Here is a 16,509-nt window from a genome sequence, read left to right as displayed (position 1 = left end):
TAGTTTTGATTTTGGTTTCTTTTATTTTGGTTTCTTTGATTTTTATTTTACTTTTCACTTTATTTTATTCTACTTATTTTATTCTATTTTATCTTATTTTATTTTATTCCAATGATTTTATTTTTTTCTATTTCAATTCTATTTTACCTCATTTTATTCTACACTACTTATCCTATTCTACTTTATTCTATTCTACTTATCTGAATCTATTCTATCCTATTTTTTGAATCTATTTACTCTATTCTTTTTATTCTATTTCTTTGAATCTATTCTATTCTAGTCTATTTCTTTGTACCTGTTCTATTTCTTTGTATCTATTCTATTTCTTCGAATCTATTCTATTCGAACCTATTCTAGTCTATTTCTTTGTACCTGTTCTATTTCTTTGTATCTATTCTATTTCTTTGAATCTATTTATTCTATTCTATTTCTTTGAATCTATTCTATTCTCTTTTTTTGAATCTATTTATTCTGTTTCTTTGAATCTATTCTATTCTATCCTATTCTATTTATTTGAATCTATCCTATTCTATTCATTTGAATCTATTCTATTCTAATTTCCACTTTATTCTTTCATTCGCTTTACCCCCCCCCCCCCCCCCGCTCACCGCTCTATCGCTCCCCCCCCCTCTCCCCCAGCCCTGCGCGTGCCGTGACGCCAGCAAGGCCGGGGCGGTTGGGGCGGGGGGGGGGGGGGGAGGGGCGGCGCGCCGCCATTGGCGCGGGGCGGGCGGGGGCGGGGCCGAGCGCCGCTGTTTGGATTTAAACGTTGCAGCGGGAGGGGGCGGGCCCGGCCGGCGGCGGCGGTTCCCGGTCACGACGGCGGTTCGCGGCCCCGCCATGGTGGTGCCGGCGCGGCGGGTGAAGACGGAGTACATGAAGCGTTTCAAGGAGCCCAAGTGGGAGTCGTGCGGCGCCTGCTACCTGGAGCTGCTGCGCTACCGCCTCAGCCGCCGCCTCCTGGAGCAGGCGCACCGGCCCTGGCTGTGGGACGGCTGGGAGGAGGACAGCGGCGGCGGCGGCAGCGGCAGCACCGCCGGGTCTCCCTCCCCGCCGGGTGCCGGCAGCCCCGCGGCCGCGCAGGACGAGGAGGAGGCGGCGGCGGCGGCGCCGAGCGAGGCGGGACGGGCGAGCCCCGGTAGGGAGCGGGGGTAATGGCTGGCGGGGGGGGGGGGGGGGTCGGGTCTGCGTGTGTCTCCGGTGAGCTCGGGGGACGTCAAAGATGGCTCCGTCCGTGGGTGGGGGGCACCGGCTAGCTCGTCTTGCCCGCCCTCGGGTGCGTGGGGCGTCCGCAGGGCCCCGGGCCGGGCGGTCCCCGCGGGAGGACGACGGCGTTTTCTGAGGAAAGCAGGCACCGCCGCTGGCGTCAGACCGTGTCCCCCCCGCAACGAGGGGAAGCCGGAGCGGCGGGGGGCTCGGGGGGGGTGTGTGTGTGTGTGGGGTGACACCTCTCGTCGGCTGGGGCCACGGCGACTGTCCTCAGGGCCCGCTCTTCCCGACCGAAGGCAATAAGGCGCCGTTAACCGGGCGGATCCTTGCTAGGCCCGCGGAGAAGCCGTAGCTGCGGCATCGGAGGCGTCTCTCGCAAGAGCCGAGCGGTGGTAACTCTTCATCCTGAGTCACAGCCGCTTATGTCAACTGTTGCCATGGGAGCGGAGCATCTCTGCCATTATATAAGCAGGTTCTCTGGCAAAAAAAAAAAAAAAAAAAAAAATCTAACAGCGGCGAGTTGGACTGTGTGCCAGAGCGCTTGACGCGCTTGCTTTCCTGCATCCATACACGTAATCTGCCTCGGCTGAACGCTTGGTTCTTGATGCTGCCCCAGGTTTGGTCTGGGGTTTGCAGCCGAGTGCAGACAGCTCTGTAGGCCTAAGCAGGTGCGGGGCTGATAACGTTTTGCTCTCTTCTGGTGTATCTTGCTTTTTGATGTCTTGAGAATTAACTGTGCAGAGTGGGTAGACAGGTAACAGCACTGGCAAGCTTCCCAAATTGGCAATTTTTAATCCCTTAGGCTATTATCTCTTGCCTATAATGAAAGAAAACTTTATCTGGAGCCACTGACTGGTGTTTTGCAATGTATTTTGAATTGGGTGTATACCTGTTGTACAGCAGCAGCGAAAAATCCTTGAGAATTGTTCAGTTAAGCCTCAAGCTGCCTGGGGGCCTTTCTGGGGCTAGATGTGCTTGTTTGGAGTGGGGAGACTAACCTGTTTCAATGCCCCTTGGGGCCTGAGCTCACCAGAATGAGCTGTATTCTGCTATTCAAGGCTAAACTGCACTCATTCTCCTTGGGAATTCCGTGTTACACAAAAGCTTTAGCTATGCTGTCATCTGTTCAAGAGGCTCGGTGTTTAGGAGTATGAGGGATGCAGGGTTTTGCGGGGAGCTGTGGTCCTCGTGGCTGGGTGGGCCCGTGGTACTCAGCCCCCGTATGGGGGTGCACACAGCTGCTGGCTGCCAGGGTAGTAGTGTATTCCACCTCCCCAAAGCACCCCAGTTAACCAGTATGTAACAAAATATTAGCGGGTCTAATCTTGCCGGCCTCAAGCAGGCTTTGAGGAAGTTAAGACTGGGGAGTATGTGTGGAAGAAGTAAGTAGGGAGCATCTCGGTGAGATGGAGCACTAAGGAGTTGCAAAAGAGCAGGGAATGCTTGCATGGGAAAACGTGATGTGTCCTGTGGGCAGTTTAAAGGCTTGGCTTCTAGTGAGAGGAGGGTGGAAGCTGTTGAAGCTATACTCGGAGCTTGGCACTTACACCTTTTCTGGTGCAGTTTGAACACATGCCAATCTTGGGCAGTTATGGCAGGGACCGGAATTTCATTTGCCTGCTCATTGAGCCAGCGGGGTGGAGCAGGTAGCCTGCCACAATCTAGGTGGGACTGGCAGTTGCCAAGGCTAGAGGCTGCTGGCCAGGCTGCTCTGCTCAGTCCTTGCCTTGCTCGCCCGCTGCTCTCCGTCACTCCTCTCTGGGGGGAGATGGGGCTGGCGTTACTTGGTAGCCTGATTCTGGCTGGGTCAGTTTTGGCAGTGGATAAGAGCTTGATAGCTGTGGATGTGCTGCTCATGCAGGCACTTTCTGTGGTCGGTGATGGTGTGTGTGACTATCCAGTACACACATAGCTGTGTCCTCACTTTATGCCAGTGGCAAAGGGACTGCAGAGCAACAGCGGCCTGCCAATCCACGGTGTTTGGGGCAATTGTGCCTCTTTAGCTGATGCAACTCTGCCATGGCTGCTGTAAGGGAACACTTAACAGTCCATTAGGTCCTTGTAATTTTACACTTACAATGGGAGAAAAATCTGCACCTAACATGCATTTCTTTGCCAAGTGGCTTAGGATAAATGTTTTCCCAAATTCTGCCAGTATTTAAGAGCTTTGCAAGTCCTTAGCAAAAGGACTGAAAACAACTCTGGGCAGCTGGGTTAAGTGGCAATTTATTGTATATTAGCGTGTACATGAACATGTAAGCAAGCAACTCATTCAGTACTGGACAATTATAAGGATGTATTTTTCTTTTGCTTAGTGGCTGGCTAATTAAAACATGCGGAGGAGATAGCACAGAAACTACCACTCTGTGAATCTTCTATTATTCACCTGCTTTTTTTCTGGAAGAACTTAATTACACTGAAGTGCTGTGGGGGTAGCTGAGTGTGCTCATGTTGATGACATCCTTTGTCTTCTGAATCTGACATCCACCCACATGCTGCAGCATCCTGGCTGTTACCTGGCTACTGCTGCTTCCCTCTTCTGTGGGGAACCTGACTTCTGGCTGAGTGGTATCCACTGCGCTTTTGGCCAAGTATGTTTGGCCAGCACTAATGTTGCCTAGTATCCAAGGTAAAGCCAATTCGTAATGGTGTGTGTGGCTGTGGTTTCTCCTTTTCCTTGTTAAGATGAGCCTCTGTGTGTTTGTAAAGCAGTTTGTAAATGCTTCTGGTATGTGTAGAGAAAGCTGATGTATGCAGCTTGACTTTAGTGGTGTTGCTCTAAAGTACTATCAATATGAACACCTGAGACGGCATGTAGGACAAATGTGTTTTGTCACTGTATCTCACACTGAAGCTATAGCTGAGTGATAGGAGGGCATGCTTGGTGGCAACTTTGGGTTAATTCCTTCTGGCCCTTCACTTGCAGCAACTGTTTGCGGGACTGTTCTGTAGAATGTGCCCAGGCACAGATGTGCTTTAAACATAATCCAACAAAATCTTGACCTAAATCAACTGGTCTAGTTGACATGTCCTCAAAACTGTCAACAGAACCCAGTGGGCTGGTAAGTGAAAGACAGGAGCTCTTGGCAGCAGCGCTGCTGTCAGACCTGTTGCTTGTGAAATGATACTGCTGCACACATGTGCAGCATGAAGGCATCTTTCAATCCTTATTGCCATTTCGCCTTCAGCATTCTTGTGGACAGGTCTTAAATGACAGCAGTGATAAGCCGGTATCAAAGCAGTTGCCACACAGTAGTTGGAAAGCGACTGATCTGCATTAGTGCAACTCGGCAGAAGATCCAATTTCAACCTGGTTCCCTGATCTTGTCTGCAGGTGTATTTGCTGGCCCAAGAACATGGGAAGGAGTAGCTGGTGGTGGGGGAAGAATGCAACAGTGTCAGTTTAGGGGTTTATAGTACTGTGATTCCAAGTTGCTCTAATTTTTTGGTTGGAAACAAGCTTTACTAACAAGCTGAGCCAGTCATTGCTTTCTGGACTCTGCTACAGATGAAGTTTGTGTGAATCTAACTGCTGTGCTGCTGGTAGCTCTGATACTGCCTCATATGAGGTGTGTCTTGAAGCAATGATGTTGCAATCTGTTTCAGCTGTAGTCACTACTTTCTACCCAGCTGTAGTCAGTTCATACCCTCAACTGAGTGGAGGCCTCAGGATGCCTTGGAGGCCTGACCTGTTAGGAGAGGAGTTTGTACTAAAGCAGGAAACTTGAGTTCTGCCCATGGCAGTTTAAGTGCAAAGTGTTCCTCTTGAACCTGAGTACTACCTATAAGGAGCAAATCTCTCTATACAGAGGTTAATACCATTGATCCCTAGGACCTGTGGGTCTAATCAGAAGGTTGTTGATACTTCTAGTAAGTCAACAGAGCTTTTGAAATGGAATTCTGTCCTGCCCCAGAGAGCATCCAGTGCTGTGGGAGGGTGAGAAGCTCCATTTCAGCTTTTTCTGCTTGAGCCCTGGAGAGGAGCTGTTATGCAAGCTGGGCGATGCAGCAGGGTTAAGTGACCTTCTGGGCAGGAGCTTTCAACAGCCATATTGGGTGGGCCTGGCAGCCTTGTTCTGCCTGCTAAGCACTTAATCCCCTCCTGTCCAGTGTGCTCTGCTTAGCATCCATGAGGCAGTTTTAAATGTTCCTAGCTTTTTCCCTCTTCTGTTTAATCCCTGTAATGCTGCAGCCAGTCAGTTCAGTTTCCTGTGTCTGCTGGAGCTGGCACACTGCATGGGAAGGAGATTTGTAGGTATTGCTGGTGCTTGGGCTCCCTGAGCACCTGGGTCTAACTCCTTGCCTGCTATCAGCTGCTGCTTTTCTACCTTCCTGTGAACAGGGATGCCTAACAAAATGGCTTGGATATAAACTATAGTTCTAAATAAAAGCCTTAAATAACTGTTAAAGATACCGGCCTTGTGCCTTCACCAGCTGAGTTCTGTATAAATGTGCTGTAGGAGTGAATTCATTGAAATACCTGCTCTAATAGCAGGTGCTCTTAGGGTGCTATAGTATGCTCTGGCATACAGCATTTACTGTAAGACTGTGCGCAGGACTCTGTGTGCCATTTACCCATATGCTTTTATTGCTATTTTGGGACAAGCTGGCTCAATCATTTCTGCACCAGCTGGAACTATATCCTAGTGAGCAGCATCCCCAGGCATGGCTGTTGCCTTGAAGTAGTATCTTAAAGCTAGAGTGCCCATGCAATTGCAGAGTCCTCACTCTCCTGTAATTTTAAGTCTCTAAATGCCACCCCTGCTGTTCATGAACTCAGTGTTGCTCCATTCTCCTTTGTAGAGAAGGAAGATGCCATTTTCTCTTGAATGGAGGATGGAACAGTTTCCCAAAATAAAAACACTCCTGTTTTGGAATTGACAGCAATGTTACTCTTCAATGTTTTATTTTCTCAAAACAGTGCTTCCTTCTGATAATGACCTCCCTTACAAAGAAGGGGACCTAGCCAGCTGTGTAGAGAGATGCATGGATAATATTTTGCAAGGGGATAGCTCTGCTACCTGTTGCAGCTGTGATGGATGAGCTGCCTTGCTAGAGGTGAAGCTGTGTGTCCCAGAGCCCAGGACACTGTGCAGAGCAGGTCTTTTACCACATTGAGATCACTGCTGCATGCTTTTTATCCAGCCTTGGCTATAATGACTGAAACTTTGTGCAGCCAATATTTAGATATGTGAAATTTGTCTGGCCTTTTTTTGTTCTCACTCTGTTGCTCCTTTGGCCTTGACTACTACTCTTGGTTGTTTTGTGGGGACATTTAACTGAATTCTTAACAAATACAGCTCCCAATACATTAATGCTGCTGGCTGCTACTAACCAGATACTTGGCTGCACTGCAGTATTATCTGTAGCTGAATGCTGCACCTGCACAGCTTGGAAGGCATGTGTGTATAGGCTAGCCTGAACAGGGCCCGGCACCAGGGCCTCTGTGCTGGTTGGCAGCAAGTAGAAAATGTGCTGGCAAGACTAACAGCTAGCAAGAGAGAGCATGAGGCTTGCCTTATGGGAATGCTGGGGCATGTGGCATGTCTTTACCCTACAACTGCAAAGGGAGTGCAAGAGTAAATGGATGCTTAACCTGTGTGCCAGGCAGGCAACTTCCATTTCATCAGAGCTGGATGGATGCAGAATGAAATTAAACTAAAGCAGTGTCAGACTGGGCATGTACTTGCTTGACTAGCTAAATCATAGCAATTAGCAAGAATGACTGCTATTGTGTCACAGGATTGGCAAGCCCTTCTGCTTTTAATGAAGATGCTTAGGTAAAATTTGTTCTAGCTGTTTGTGGTCAGCCTATCAATCTGCAAGCAAGCCTTTAACTAGATGAACTCCTCCTTACACCAGTGGAGGCATTCCCTCCATACACACCAGTGTACACTGGTGGTGGCTGAAAGTGCTGAGACTTGGAACAGGGGTAGCTGGCAGCTGGTCCCTACCACAACCAGAAATAGATGGTGTGGCAGAAAACTTGCAAGGTCAGCAGAGTTTGAATGTATCACACTGTGTGTGTCTAACAGAAGGCAGCATCTAATGCTCAAAGGTAGACACTTGAAGAGAATCACTTACTAGTGGACTGCTGTTAGGTTAATAAAAGGCTTTAGTTGCCTTTTATATAAAAGGCACGGTTGGCCTGAAAGTCACAGAGACTTTGGATCACAATGTCTGCTTGTGCCCACGATGCTTAGGGGTCATGCTCAGTGTCTAGCACACACCTCCAACTTGTTCACACTACTGATGAAGATTTGCAGGATGGAGAGCTAAAACAGGGTTGTGTATTTTACTTTTTTCCAAAGTCATATTTTACTAACATACTGTAAGCAGTATATTTGATTCGAATCATAGAATTGTTTAGGTTGGAAAAGATCTTTAAGATCAAGTCCAACTGTAAACCTAACACTGCCAAGTCCAGCACTAAACCATGTCCCTAAGCACCACATCTACACATCTTTTAAGTACCTCCAGGGATGGTGACTCAACCACTTCCCTGGGCAGCCTGTTCCAATACCTGCCAACCCTTCCAGTAAAGAAATTTTTCCTAATATCAAACCTAAACCTCCCCTGCTGCAACTTGAGGCCATTTCCTCTTGTCCTATCACTAGTTACTTGACAGAAGAGACCAGCACCCACCTCACTACAACCTCCTTTCAGGTAGTTGTAGAGAGCGATGAGGTCTCCCCTCAGCCTCCTTTTCTCCAGACTAAACCATCCCAGTTCCCTCAGCTGTTCCTCATCAGACATGTGCTCTAGACCCTTCACCAGCTTTGCTGCCCTTCTCTGGACATGCTCCAGCACCTCAATGTCTTTCCTGTAGTGAGGGGCCCAAAACTGAACACGGTACTCGAGGTGCGGCCTCACCAGTGCTGAGTACAGGGGGACGATCACCTCCCTGCTCCTGCTGGCCACACTATTTCTGATACAGGCCAGGATGCTGTTGACCTTCTTGGCCACCTGGGCACACTGCTGGCTCATATTCAGCAGGCTGTCAACCAACACCCCCAGGTCTTTTTCTGCCAGGCAGCTTTCCAGCCACTCTTCCCCAAGTCTGTAGTGCTGCATGGGGTGGTTGTGATGCACGTGCAGGACCCAGCACTGAGCCTTGTTGATCCTCATACAGTTGGCCTTGGCCCATCAATCCAGCCTGTCCAGATCCCTCTGTAGAGCCTTCCTATCCTTGGGCAGATCAACACTCCTGCCCAACTTGGTGTCTGCAAATTTACTGAGGGTGCACTCAATCCCCTTGTCTAGATCGTTGATAAAGATTTCGGATTAGATTAGTATTAACAGAATAGTTCAAGGCCTTGTCATCAGTTTGTAACACCTTACAGATCTCAAAGGTGGGGAAAAATCTTTGGTCGTTCTTTTCCAGTCAGTAATTGTTATCCATGGGCGTTCACTTGACTGCATTAATGATGTTATAAAACAGACTTGTTCAAAACAACTTATAACCTTACTGTAAGGCTTACTTACAGCCTTCCTTACCAGCCTTTCTCTTACATTTATGAAGTATTGCAGTGCTATACCAGACATTGGCTTTCTTCATCTCAAGTCTAAGACCCAAACTTTTGTATACAAAAAGTAGTATGCAGGAAAAGTCAAGAACTGCTAGCTGTGAGGCACCACAAACAAAGGATAACTAGTTCCTCCATAGCTCTATAATGCAAGAAGATTGGATCTTACGAACAGTTGTTTCCCTGTGTTTTTATTATTTAATGTCTTATATAATGCTGATTCAGCCTTCAGTGTTGGTCTACATCTGCAAATTATGGTGCAAATGATACAGACTTTAAATTCTCCCTCTCAAACCCTACTCTAAAATACCCACTGCCTGGAGGACAAATGCTGGACCCTTGTTATGGAAGGTTTAAAAAGCATGTGTGGGGGAAATGAGCCTTGGAGAGTATTGCCTGTAGGGTGTGGTACTTTAAATGTAAACATACTTCACAGAACATATAGCAAGGGTGATGTCTATCACTTTGTAAGCCTTTGCTTCATACACCCCTCTCCTCCATAAACAGAAAACTGTAATCAAGATGTATGTATAATCAGGGAGCCTGAAAACAAACCACTTTTTTCTTTCAGTGGAAGCTGATAATATGAGGGATTTAGTATTGCACATACTCTTATAAGACTTCATCTCTGACTGGCTGCCAGCGTCTACATGGCATTCAGCAGTCCATCTGTTTGCTGTCTGAAAGATGGAAAGATGAAATAGTGAAGACAGAAGATCACTGGAAACAGTCTTTAAAAAACTGCCTGGAGCAACAGGCATGTTTAAGTATGTGAAAGCTGATGTACAGAGGGATGGGCTTAGAAATACTGTCATCACTAAAGAAAGAATGAAAGCATTTAAGCAAGGTATACATCTGTTGCAAAGGAAGTTAATTCTTCCCTTTCTAAAAAAAGCACAGCTTTAATGCTGTATTGAGAGGCTGTGCAAATGAGACATTGATACGTTGTCATTGGGAGCTTAAAGCATAACTTTTTTTTTCTTTAGAGAAAGAAAAAGAAGATCAAGAAAAGCAGCAGAGGGAAGAGCAAGAAAAAACTGTAGAACACACTTCTATAAAGGAAGCCGACAAAACCAGCCGTTCAGGACGACATCCGAGTCGAAGTGCCTTGTCCAGTCGTAATGATCGAAGATCAGCCAAAAGTCCTCAAAAGACAGATGCACCAAAGGAGAATAAACATCCATTTGCTCTGTATGGGTGGGGAGAAAGACAGACAGATACTGGAAGCCAGAAAACTCACAACGTCTGTGCTTCTGCTTCAGCGAGTGAAGTAAGTAAAAGCTTCTGTTTCATTAAAGGGCAGTGACTACTCAGTGTCTGGATAAGATGTATGTCTATTATCTAGGTAAAACTTCTCAGGGTTGCCTTTATTTGAGTGCGTGGAGATTATAGCAATAAATTCTAAAAAATAAATAATAAAAAAATTCTAGCAATAATCAAATAGCTCTTAACTGTTAATCAGTTTTGAAACTTCCCATGTTTGACTAATACTTGCAAATTCTGATTAAAACTTGGCTATCTTGTTTCTGGCTGTTACAGTGCTACCAGCAAAACTGGCTGTTATAAATATATTTCTGCATTCTGAACTTCATGAAAACAAGAGAAAAGCAGCAGGCAGTTAGCACCAGGCATCCCACAGCAGGCAGGTATAGAAACACTGGGGTAGCGCTTGTGCTGTGAAAGAGTGACTTTTCCTGGGGCACTCCCTAGGAATGGGAGCCTCACTGAGAAGGTACGAATGCTTTGCTGCTAAAATGTCTGTCTAGCAGCCTGTTTCAGCGGGTTGCCAACGGGGAACATTTTTCTGACAGCAGAATGGTCTATTGGATGGCTGATGGATTTCAGGGTTGATGTAAATATTATCAAAATAGCACCAAATAAAATTCATATGGTCATGGACAGCACCAGGATTCTGCTGTAGTGGGGTCTGTTTCCTGGCTTAGCAAGAAACACTAAGGTTGGAGTGTTAAAACAGATCCATTTCTTTCTTTTCTGTAACTCTCCTAGGCTGGTAAAACATAATCATTAATATAGCCCTGCCAGTGTCTTGTCTTTACCTTACTACTAATGCAGAGTCTGAATCCATGACCCAAGGTACCTGAGGATTAAGGTGGATGGTGTTCTTGGTGTATAAGAGCTGACTTCTGATGGGCTGTTTTGGAAGGTGGTTCAAGCATAGTCTTTTCCTTCCTGGACAGCTCAATCCTTTGAGGGGAAATGAGGAACTTGGGCCTTGCAGCTCTTGCAAGAAGCTGCCCTTCCTGATAATGGACACTGTTACTGGATTGATAAACTTTGGTTAGTGGTGGAAATAGCTGACCAGTGCTTTATATTGAAGCCTAACAGGCTGATGCCTGACTTGAGCAGAGATATTTATACGGTCTAAGACTTCTAACATTTCCTATGCTGGAAACAGTTACAGAACCCCTAAGATCAGGTCTTGAGTTTGGAGTGAATGAGTGGGATGCTTCTGAAACACTTCCAATTGTGTAGTGCTTTGTCACTAAGGATGTTTCCTTAAGTGGGAACTGGCTATGTACTGCCTGGCTAGGTCACTTTTCTTGAATGTTTGAAAGGTGTTACTTTCCCCTAATTGAGATGAGAGACAGGGTTTTAAATCTAGAAATAGAAGCAAGCAAACATAGAATCTGGCTCTTAAGATTAAATTTGGGGAACATATGATAATTTATTAATATAAAAATGTATGTAGGTGTGCCTGCGGCATGTTGTCAAAATTAAGTTCTTCAGTCTCTAGTAAGGAATCTCTAGGGATTGGTCTTACTATTATGGCTTAGGTTTTAAGGGATGCTTGGGCATATTTGAGGGATGTTTAAGAATTTTTAACAGCAGAAGTAGGAAAATTGAGGGTTTTAGAATGTCAGAGTAAGATTGAGAAACATTCAAGATTTTTGGAGTTGTTTAATAGTGTGAAGTGGGAAAGATAATGCAGAATAGAATTTAAGGCATTTTTTATAAAAAATTTCTGTGCTTCTCTTCTGTTAGTGGTACAAATTACAGAAGAAAATACAATCTTGCTAGCAAACCCTGATTCTTCAGGATGGGGACTGGGACAAATACAAAGTGATCCTTGGCTTTCCTGGGGGGGTTCCTAGGCTGTTTTCCTGCTGTAATTCTAACTCTGGTCTTTTAGATTCATGAATCTGCTCTGCGAGCAAAGAACAGGAGACAAGTGGAGAAAAGGAAGCTTTCTCAGAGGCGAGTGCGATCAGCAGAAGCAGAGAAAACTTGGCGAATAAAGCCCTCCCCACCAGATAACCCTTGGATGACAGAGTATATGAGATGCTACTCAGCAAGAGCTCGGTGAATTTGGATTTCCTTAGGCATCTTCAAAAGAAGTTACGCATATCAGGACACTGGTGCAAGGAACCAAACTACTTATGCAAGGTTTTTATAGGGAGTTTCCAGCTGTTAAGATATTTGTTATGATATTTTTATCTTGGCTACCTACCTCACAGTGGGGTGTATTGTTGGAGCCATAACACTTGAAGAGGCTTTTAGATATAGCTACCCAAACTTTTAAACAATTCCTCTTTTGGGAATTTTTCTAATGCTTCAGTTGACTTGTTTTGGGGGGAAGGAGGGGGGAACCTCAGCATACAGGGAGTCAAAGCAAACACTTTTTTGAACTTGGTTACAAATAATCTGTTGTCCCATATTTTAAAAATCCAAGTCATGGGGAGGTGGTGTTGGGGAAAGACTTTAAAGGTGTGATGGAGGTGCCTTTGCATTTATAGTACTATTTGATTTAATACTTCTACCAAAATAAGTGTATTAAGACAGGCAACAGGAAAGCCAGTAAGCAGCACTAATAAATGTAGATGCTTTAGGCAGGCAAATACCAAGTATTGTCTGTACATAGAAACTTTCAAAAAACCTTGTTTGATTAGTGAATCTGCTGATGATAACTTTTATTGCTGTTTCTAAGGTCATCAGACTAAACTACTAATTTTCAGGGCAAGAAACAGCTACAGGATTGTTTTGCTGTTGCTGTGCCAGTTGTACCAAATAACTGATGTAGACAATCATTACCTGATAGCTGCTGCCTAATAAGCAGTTGCTTGTTCTACTAGTATCACGTTGTACCACTGTATTAAGCTTGTGGACACACTCTAGGCTTAATCATGTAAATGCCAGTTTATTGAAGGAGAGGGCTGGCTCCTGTCTCGTGAAGTCTACTATTAATGCTTAAGAATATCTATTATGCTCAGTGGGGGTCAGAGTGAAATATGCATTCCATCTGGTGGTATTGTACAAGTATACTGTTAAAGATTGTAACCTTGAAAATCATGTTGATAAAACTTGCAGATGAATTCCTGAGCAGCTTTCTGCCTCTCAAAGTGGGTGCAGAACTCCTCACTACAGGGGGGTGAGGGCTAGGGGAAGGACAGGTGTACCCTGCAGTAAACAAGAACATATAATGGAGTTTGAAGACTCTTGCTTTGTAGGTCCTACTTCTACATGGTAAGACAGTCATTGTTTGTGAGATCCTCAGTGGTTTGTTTGTTTTTTTCCCCTCAAGCTGCTGTAAATTATTTTTTCCAGTTTGGTAACTAAGCTTTAGGCAGATTATTGCTGTAGTTGTGAGCTTCAAAGTTTTGTTCAGATGTGTTGTGTGTTAGTTATATATGTTGGGTTATCTCAGTTTAATTGTTTTGAAGTTTGTGTTTTACCAACTGGACACCTTCTCACAGGAAGCACACTTGCACTTCTGCAGCAGAAACCTGCACTAGTCTTAGCTTCATGCCACAATCTCAGTGAGTAGGCAGGACTCTAGAATTACTACTGCAACACAGAGTTACAGGCTTAGTGGAAAGCCTGATTGCAAGTGTTACTGATAGACAGTAATCATGGAAAGGGACCAAGCACTGCTGCCTCCTAGTGTTAAGTACATTACATCAGTAAAGGTTTTATTACTCTCAATTTTAATCTTACCAAGATGTCCTAGAATCATAATCTGATTTTTTTACCTGCCTTTTAAGTATAAAGCTATAAAAATACTGACAACTGTTGTTCAGGCTACCTACTAGACATCTTATAGCTTTTAAGTCTGGGAATGCAAAGTATGATTATGTTTTATACACAGCAAAATTACTGTATTCCAACTTTTAAGTAAACCACAGGCTAGAACTTTCTAAAATGTCAGAACAGCGCCCAGAACTGAGGCAAACTATTCCAGAGGATGCCTTTATTCAATATGAAATTCTTTTAATTTCCTTTTATGCTGTGTGTTCTTCAAATAGCTGCTGTAAATATGCTTAAGTTGCTTCTGATGCTGTTTCAATTCAGAAATCCACCCTAGCTTTCAACAATAGTATCAAAGCACTAGCTCAGTAGTGTTTAACAGCCTTATTCAATAAAAACTCAGCCTGTCCCTGTTGCCCACAGGCTTTGTAGGCTTTATGTAACTACAGCAGATGGGACTGTGCCCTCAGTGTATTTTGTCATATTAAAGAGTTTCCTTGATTGGGTAGGGCAGGACTCATCTTGCCATGCTTTCAAAGATGGCTTCTACAGTTCTCTCTTCCCACAGAGAATGGAGGAGCCAAGATGACTACGTGTCTGCCTGAAGTACCCATTTTTGGTTAAGATGGATTTCCCATTAGATGTTGGTTTTCCAATAATTATAGAAGGCTTAAATGTCCTCTGCCTTGGATACTGGGTACTAAACTGAAAACATTTCAAACAGGCTTGTTCAGGTGTTCTACAGAGCATGAGAATCTTCAACAGCATCAAAGCTGCTGTGTACTGAGGAAATGATCCAGTTTTTATCCTTGTCTGGTCAAGAGCTGTTCCTCACAAAAACAATCTGCTAGAAGACAGTAGTGACACTAACTGGGTCATGTGAGTCACTACCATGCTTTTTCAAATGGTCTGTAGCTAAAAATTGTCCTGGGTGCTATGTTGGTACTATCTTGGTTTAAGTAATATAATGGCTGAAGTGAGGGGTAAATTATTCTGCAAATCAGGTAGCCTTCCTGCATTTGGGCATTATTTGACTAAAACAAGGCTAGTAGGTTTGCTTAGACTATGTGAAATAGTATAGTTCTGATCACGGCAAGTTGTATATGCAAAATATTTGGCATGTGCCAGGCTCAAGTCTGGAAAACCATTATTTTAGTGTTTTCATGTTAACCAATGAAAAGCCAATTGACTTGGAAAGCAGAGCTTTTCAAGTATAAAAGCTTTAACTATATTCTGTAGATTCTAACAAGATGTGGCTGTTTTGCATCAAATTGGACTTGCTAAAAAAATGGAAACCCCAGTGAATGTCACCCTATCAATTAAGGAAGTTCTGAACTTTGTCTTGCATGGACTCTTGAATTCAGCCAAGCGATGACACTTCTCGGTCCTGTTTTAAAAGTAAAACTTTGTTTGCAAGAACACAGTAAATATTCAGTTGTCCAAAATCTTCATTAAAATAACTGTTTATTCCTTTTTGTTTCTGAAAGTACTTGGCTAAGTGAAAGAAGATTTTTTACAATGTGTAATGCTGCAATTTAACTATAGTGTTGTGAAGACTAGTGTTTACAATGTAAAATGTTACAATGAAAACTGCATAAGAATGTCCCTGTACAATACAGTAGCATGCCTGTTCAGTCACTGCTGTCACATCTTTGCAACTATGAATTACAGATTCTTTCACTGGAAGCTGAGAGACATAGTCAAGGTAACAGCTAAGCTTATAGCCAAACTTAACAAAACTAAGGGGCAGACCTGAATTTTTAGTAAGAATTTTATTCGGGTAGAAAATGCACATTTTAATCAGGTTTTTAACATATAGGTGTGTGTATCTGTTCTCATTTTTATTTTATGGTATAATGCAGTGCCACTGAACTATAAAGGCCTGACTCTTTTGTTTTTGACTGTGATAGGGACCAAAAGCTAGCAAACTGAGGGCCTTGTGTGGTAACCTGGATGTTCCAGTTTATTTTCCAGCTCAGTTGGTGCACTCAGCAGCAAAGCCATATGGAGCCTGACTCAACAACACCTTGACAGTAGCCCCTATAACATTAAGGGTACAAGTGAATAGGAAGTTGCCTCAGCTATTGTTAGCACTGAATTCACTTTAAAAACCATAGGGAAATACCATTTAAGCTTGAAGCAATATGTGTTTTTTAAAGTTTTTAAACAGTATTTGTTTTTAATGCTTCTGTATTGTCTGTATTTAATAGTGTAGTGTCAACTTGTATATGTGAATAAAATGAGTGACACAAAGTGCTTTGCTAGTACTGTGTTTTTTGGGATCTCAGGTTTTCTAGTATGGGGTGCTTCAGTCTCTGCATGCAAACTCTGGCTTCTGCTTGTCCCATATATTCTCTCCTGGAATGTAAAGTAACAGGCTTCTGTAATATCTGGTGTTGGATAAAGGGTTGGATTAGTTACAAGTCCAGCTGAAGAGCTGAGCTTGTCTCCTATGTTCTTCCTGTAATTCTCCCACAGATTCTTAAAGCTCTGCCTGGCTTTTTCTACCACTAACAAGGGGAAAACAAATACAGTGGAAAATATAATAGCTGTCCAAAGTGCTATGCATGCTAAAGCCTTTGGGAATCTTAATTTAGAACTTTGGAAAAAGGGTTACATAGGGAAAAAACAGGAAGCTGCATCACTGAGAACAAGTACAATCTTGCAAAAAGGAAGAGTTAGTTAAGCTATGAAAGGATGGCTAGACTTAAGTTCTATATGCTGCTGGTTCTACTGTGAGTGAAAGAGACCTGGTGTTTTTACTCTGGATTTACAATCTATTTCTTGAGAT

General features: G+C 44.0%; 3 protein-coding genes across 3 annotated transcripts in view; 1 reads left to right on the top strand and 2 right to left on the bottom strand.

The window, feature by feature from the left end:
• EGLN1 (egl-9 family hypoxia inducible factor 1) overlaps positions 1-16,509 on the bottom strand; it is a 595,298-nt gene that overhangs the window by 246,776 nt on the left and 332,013 nt on the right. The gene's annotated exons all lie outside the window — the stretch shown is intronic.
• The window catches only part of RAB4A (RAB4A, member RAS oncogene family), a 471,873-nt gene that overhangs the window by 434,001 nt on the left and 21,363 nt on the right, over positions 1-16,509 (bottom strand). The window lies entirely within an intron of this gene.
• CCSAP (centriole, cilia and spindle associated protein) lies at positions 801-15,957 on the top strand. Its single transcript, XM_049831380.1, has 3 exons — positions 801-1,138; positions 9,722-10,005; positions 11,887-15,957. The coding sequence occupies exons 1-3, from the start codon at positions 841-843 to the stop codon at positions 12,058-12,060; spliced, it is 756 nt and encodes a 251-aa protein (XP_049687337.1). The 5' UTR covers positions 801-840; the 3' UTR covers positions 12,061-15,957.

The sequence above is a fragment of the Accipiter gentilis genome, chromosome 28 (genome assembly GCF_929443795.1).
Source record: "Accipiter gentilis chromosome 28, bAccGen1.1, whole genome shotgun sequence".
NCBI classification, from domain to species: Eukaryota; Metazoa; Chordata; class Aves; order Accipitriformes; family Accipitridae; genus Astur; species Astur gentilis.
This window is presented reverse-complemented; position numbering and strand designations above follow the sequence as displayed.

Excerpts from the sequence above, each read along its gene's own strand:
- CCSAP (XM_049831380.1), top strand. The coding sequence starts at position 841 with ATGGTGGTGCCGGCGCGGCGGGTGAAGACGGAGTACATGAAGCGTTTC. Across the intron at positions 1,139-9,721 it reads GGCGGGACGGGCGAGCCCCG|AGAAAGAAAAAGAAGATCAA; the intron begins GTAGGGAGCGGG and ends TTTTTTCTTTAG. Across the intron at positions 10,006-11,886 it reads CTTCTGCTTCAGCGAGTGAA|ATTCATGAATCTGCTCTGCG; the intron begins GTAAGTAAAAGC and ends CTGGTCTTTTAG.